Source organism: Pseudophryne corroboree, chromosome 5, assembly GCF_028390025.1.
Source record: "Pseudophryne corroboree isolate aPseCor3 chromosome 5, aPseCor3.hap2, whole genome shotgun sequence".
NCBI lineage: Eukaryota > Metazoa > Chordata > Amphibia > Anura > Myobatrachidae > Pseudophryne > Pseudophryne corroboree.
Window position 1 is genome coordinate 73015593 of NC_086448.1, and position 6000 is coordinate 73021592.

Consider the following 6000-nt stretch of genomic DNA (forward strand, 5'->3'; position numbering starts at 1 on the left):
GGAAGGTGGTCATGCTACTAGCCTTGGCTTCGGCTAGGCGTGTGTCGGAGTTGGCGGCTTTGTCACATAAAAGCCCTTATCTGGTTTTCCATGCGGATAGAGCAGAATTGCGAACCCGCCCACAATTTCTGCCAAAAGTGGTTTCATCCTTTCATATAAACCAACCTATTGTGGTGCCTGTGGCTACAACGGACTTGGAGGATTCCGAGTTACTTGATGTGGTCAGGGCTTTGAAGGTTTATGTAGCCAGAACGGCTAGGGTCAGGAAAACAGAATCTTTGTTTATCCTGTATGCTTCCAACAAGCTTGGGGCGCATGCTTCAAAGCAAACTATTGCTCGCTGGATCTGTAACACGATTCAGCAGGCTCATTCTGCGGCTGGATTGCCGCTGCCTAAATCAGTTAAGGCCCATTCCACAAGGAAGGTGGGCTCTTCTTGGGCGGCTGCCCGAGGGGTCTCGGCATTACAGCTTTGCCGAGCGGCTACTTGGTCAGGTTCAAACACCTTTGCAAAGTTCTACAAGTTTGATACCCTGGCTGAGGAGGACCTTGTGTTTGCTCAATCGGTGCTGCAGAGTCATCTGCACTCGCCCGCCCGTTTGGGAGCTTTGGTATAATCCCCATGGTCCTTACGGAGTCCCCAGCATCCACTAGGACGTTAGAGAAAATAAGATTTTACTTACCGGTAAATCTATTTCTCGTAGTCCGTAGTGGATGCTGGGCGCCCGTCCCAAGTGCAGACTTCTTCTGCAATACTTGTATATAGTTATTGCTTAAATAAGGGTTATGTTATGGTTGCATCAGGGTTGATCTGATGCTCTGTTGTTGTTCATACTGTTGACTGGGTAAGTTTATCACAAGTTATACGGTGTGATTGGTGTGGCTGGTATGAGTCTTGCCCTGGATTTCCAAAATCCTTTCCTTGTACTGTCAGCTCTTCTGGGCACAGTTTCTCTGAGGTCTGGAGGAGGGACATAGAGGGAGGAGCCAGAGCACACCAGTATCCAAATTCTTTCTTAAAGTGCCCATGTCTCCTGCGGAGCCCGTCTATTCCCCATGGTCCTTACGGAGTCCACAGCATCCACTACGGACTACGAGAAATAAATTTACCGGTAAGTAAAATCTTATTTTTTCCATGACCTGACTTATCCATCCTTTATTAGATCTCGGACAATGGAGGAGGTGTTCCTTTAAGAAAAATTGAACGTTTGTTTAGCTATATGTATTCCACTGCGCCACGGCCTATGATGGACAATTCACGCAATGCGCCACTGGTAAGTGACTTGTTTTCCATGCTTGTCCTGGGGTTACGTCATTTATTTAGTAACTGGGCGATCTCTTTCCTGTGTAATGAGGCTCAGCTGCCTCCTTGCAGCCTATCTCCCTCCCTGACACATTACGTCTCTGTTCTAACACTAATGAATTGTCATTTGTAGTCGGGAACCATCTCTGTGTATAAACATAGTATTCATCTGGAATAGGGGTGCTGAGAAGGGGCCAGAAATCGCTTCACTACTGCACTCCAGAAACAGAAGGCTTTTTTTGTATACTATAAAAGTATATAGCATAAGGGTACGTGAGAATTTGTTATTCTAGACCAGGGGTAGATAACGTCTGTCACACAATCTACTGTGGAACTACACATGCCAGTATGCCCTGTCCCAGTTTTAATGTTAGGGAATGCTGAATCTGTGGTGGGGCATGCTGGGATATGTAGTTCCACAGCAGCTGGCGTGCCGGACGTTGTCTGGAATTCACAGATACTGGTAGTTTCTGCTGTAAAACCAATAATAGCTCGCTGATCATGCTTTTGATCTTTCAGGCTGGTTTCGGGTACGGTTTGCCAATCTCTAGGCTTTATGCAAAGTACTTTCAAGGGGATTTAATGCTGCATTCGATGGAAGGCTTTGGGACCGATGCCGTAATATACTTAAAGGTAATTTACTTCTTGCATCATTGTGTTTCTTTAGTATTTTAAAGTATTTTTAGTATTCTATAAAAGAAGTGTGTTTTGGATGTTTTGTTATCATTTGGAATTCCAAGGCCGGAAAAGTATGAAATGGTCATGTTACCAGGTGTTTCTGTGAAAGGTCCCCGGCTTGTTTTGCTCTTCGTTATACATTAAATAGCTGGGGAAAGTAAATGAACTCTGTGGCTCGCTCTGTTACCCTTGGCAGTCGTAGAACTGGATAGCAGCAAGAGCAATATTAGATAAGAAAACAACAAAAAAAATTTTTTTTTATAGCATAATCCTGATTCAGCTGGTTTCAGGCTATTTCCAAATCAACCTAACCTTGTGCTTTGCCAGTATAGTCTGTGTCTCTCCCTTTGCTCCGTGTTACCTGAGAGCAGCTGCCAAACCTCCAGGGTTCACAGAAGGTGGAGGGAAGAGTGTTTGCAGCTGTCACATTGGCAGGATAGGAGGTGTGTAGCGAAGGCATCGTCTGATTGGATGGCTGCATCTCCTTTACAATCATGTACTATGGTCCCTACACCTCTCACGGGACAATCCTCTCATCAGTGACCAGAGCTGAGGTTGTCTAAAAGTGCCTTGTGGTTATCACTGCTTCCTATAGAATTGGTGAGGTGCATCCTTATGTTTGAGTATTGGCCATACCCATGTTGGAAATTATATGTGTGCACGTGTTCTATAGGCACAAACCAGTGGAAGACTCAAACTATGAACAGCCCAGTTACTTAACCAGTGGTACTGGTTTATTGATGGATAACCGATATAGCCGTACTCGCTGTTATATGCACACTGGTGATCTCGCTTGGCTCGAGCGGAGCACGGTTTCAAACAGCTGACCAGCCAGTGAGGGTAGTGGTGCAAGGAAGCTGGAACAGCTTTGTGGATTTTAGGTGATGGCAATTCTCTCAAAAGCTTAGTGGAAGACGTGTTCCACTATGATACTGTAACACAATAAAGAACAAGGTGGCACCTGAACATGCTCAGTAGAGATCTGGTTCTCCATCTTGGGATAAGCCATGAAACTTCCCTGGTAAACAGGAAGAACTGGAGTATGTGCAGTAGCTCAATCCTCTTTCAGCAGCCCATACTCGAAGAGGGACATCCGTGATTCATTTAGCTCCTACTGTCAGAAAATTACAACGTTTTTCACACCTGTACATGTTGTCCATACGCTTCCTTGGGTAAAAAAGTAGGCCTGGGAGATATTAAAAAAAAAAAAAAACCAAAAAAACGCATTTATGCTGCATTTTTGTGAATTACTTTTTGTGTGTTGTACTTATTGTGTTGTCTGAATTGTTACAGGCATTGTCATCGGAGTCTATTGAGAGGTTGCCGGTCTTCAACAAGTCTGCGTGGAAACACTATAAGATTTGCATGGAAGCCGACGACTGGTGTATTCCAAGCAGAGAGCCAAAGAACCTGGCGAGGTAAGAAGATGTCCCGGAGGTTTGCCGAGGAGCTGGAGAAAGGGATGAAGCACTAATTGCACAGGACTATTACCTGCAAGTGTTATGTAGCCAGGAGGTGAGAGGCAAACTGTACTGTACTGTACTGCGCTGGCGCTGGCCGGGGATGCAACACTGAAGACTGACGAGCCAGTCCATTGTCACAAGAAGATGGAAACTTCGTAGCTAGTAGTTGTATATCTTCGCAATTCTTCAATTATACCTATATATGGTGCATCAATGTCAACAACAACCACCACAACACAAAAATCTACTCATGTTGATCGCTGAGTATTCATTGGCTTGGGAAATCTGCGGCGTCAGAATTCGCTTCTTGTTACCGCTGTACATGTGACTCCGTGTTCCAGGATCCATCTTTTACTATTGTCAAAATCAACTTTCCAGTAGAACATTTATCCACAAACTTAAGACTGACCAGCCCGAGAACACTACCCACTATCAATGATAGTCCATGTCCTACAATACATTCTTTTATTCTGCAAACCTATTAATTCCACTCTCCCGTAAAGCACACACGTCTTAGAGAAGGTTTGTTTGCTATTGCCAAAGAGGCCGGATTGTATATTCTAGGTGGCTATCACAGATCGTTCTGTTTTAGTCATCTCCATACTGTGATACAACATCTAGTATAGAACAAGGGCATTGTATGGAGCAGTAACATGAGATCTGTATGTTAGATGTTACTAATGTTTGCACCAGTCAAAGTAGATTATTGTGCTGCTGACCGTACTCGCCATGGCCGCTCAATGGCGTATATGTATTCCAGCAGTCTGCCAAATGGAAACTCACATGTGTTGAAGTCACTGTCTGATTATTTAACTCGCACATCTATGTCAAATGAGGCAGAGACATTGGATGGCGGTAATGGTGGAAACCTCTGCTAGTACTCTAGGTCATTCTATTGTGACGCAAGGTCTACAGGCACAGTAATCTAATGGTTTTATATTTCTGTGTTTCCATTAAGGGTGATAAGAACCGGAATGGATTTTTGTTTGCTTATTTTATTTTGAATTTATCAAATGCGTGAGAATCCAGGTTTGGAAGTACACAGACCATACGAGAAGTTGCGTTATATGAAAGTTTTGATTTGAGATACAACATTTCAGGGTGTTGGTAAGACTTGGTTAGGTAGGAAAGTTTTTAGTTATTTATTTACCCCCCTCCGGGGCACATCAGACTTCCATTTACTTTACTGCGGTTCGGCTTTTGGAGCCTAGAATGCGGTATAAGTGCACGTGCCAAATGCAAGTCATGTGACCACCCTTATATTGGCTAACTGCACATTTTATATGCAAGCTTTAGAGACTGCCGGGGGGGCGGCTATCTGACATGTGACAGGTATATTGTGCACTTTGGTTTGATGGTCCATATTGGAGCATCAATATCCGATGTGCCCAACTCTAAATACAGGTGCAGATCCATTTTATTTAAGGGCACAACACATGCCCGGCTTGTGTACCACCCTGTATCACCCCTGCCATGTCTAAGTCAGGCCAGATCAGTCTCCATTATACGTTTTACTGTATTTCATCATTTAGGGAATGAGCCCCACTATGCCATCCATTTATTTTATTTTTTTACCCTTTTAATTATTTTCCAAGAATTTAGATACATTTTTAACTTATTATTAAAGACCTCACTTCCATCATTCTAGAGACCTGCCTCTGTTTTGCATAACCAGATAGGCTTCCTGTGTTGTAAAATATCTTTATGCTTTGTGTTATGCAATGTTTTCATTAAAAATCAAACATTTTAAATATTTGAAATTGTCTATTCTTTCTTGGCATTTTAAGACCGTTTCATTGTAGACTACAGTCACTGTAGTAGAGAGCCTGGTTTGGCACAGGTACTTTTCAGGGGCGTTGCCTAATCACAGGAGGCGTGGCCATGCACCCTTAGAAAAAAAATACTGAAAAATATATAGCTATTGTAGACTTACCGTCGATAACTCTATTTCTTCTAAGTCCACAGTATCCACAGGATAAACATTGGGATATGCAATGGCAACAGCGGATTGGCACCAAAGGTCAAAGCTTTCAGCCTCCCAGAATGCAACGGACCAGTCCCCTATATCCCCCGCCTCCTGACTCAGGCAGTTCAGTTGTTTTCCAACGCTCAAGGCAGGAGCATCATAGAGAGCCCTAATCAAGCTAGAAGAAAACACATGCACACCCTTCCGTACAAGAAGGAAGAGGTTAGTAGGTGAAAGGATCCTCAAATCAGGTGCGTCAGGGTGGGATCCCTGTGGACTTAGGAGAAATAGAGTTATCGACGGTAAGTCTACCATAACTATATATTTCTCCTGCAGGGTTCACAAGTTATCCACAGGATAAACATTGGGATGTCCCAAAGCAAATTTAGTGGTGGTGACACTCCTGATTGGACAGGAGAATACTTTGCCCAAATTCAGCATCCTGAGAGGTAAAGGTATCAAAGGCATAATGTCTAATGAATGTGTTAATGGAAGACCATGTGGCTGCCTTACATATCTGTTCAGCTGAAGCACCACGTTGTGCTGCCCATGACGGACCTACCTTACGAGTAGAGTGAGCAGAGAAATTA

At 43.7% G+C, this 6000-nt stretch overlaps 1 protein-coding gene across 1 annotated transcript in view; it reads left to right on the forward strand.

The window, feature by feature from the left end:
* The window catches only part of PDK4 (pyruvate dehydrogenase kinase 4), a 55050-nt gene extending 49846 nt beyond the window's left edge, over nt 1-5204 (forward strand). The window contains exons 10-12 of the mRNA XM_063921366.1: nt 1164-1274; nt 1823-1936; nt 3275-5204. Of these exons, the coding sequence (XP_063777436.1) occupies nt 1164-1274; nt 1823-1936; nt 3275-3403 (354 nt within the window). The 3' untranslated portion in view covers nt 3404-5204. The remainder of the gene's footprint in view (nt 1-1163; nt 1275-1822; nt 1937-3274) is intronic.
* The last annotated feature ends 796 nt before the right edge of the window (nt 5205-6000 follow it).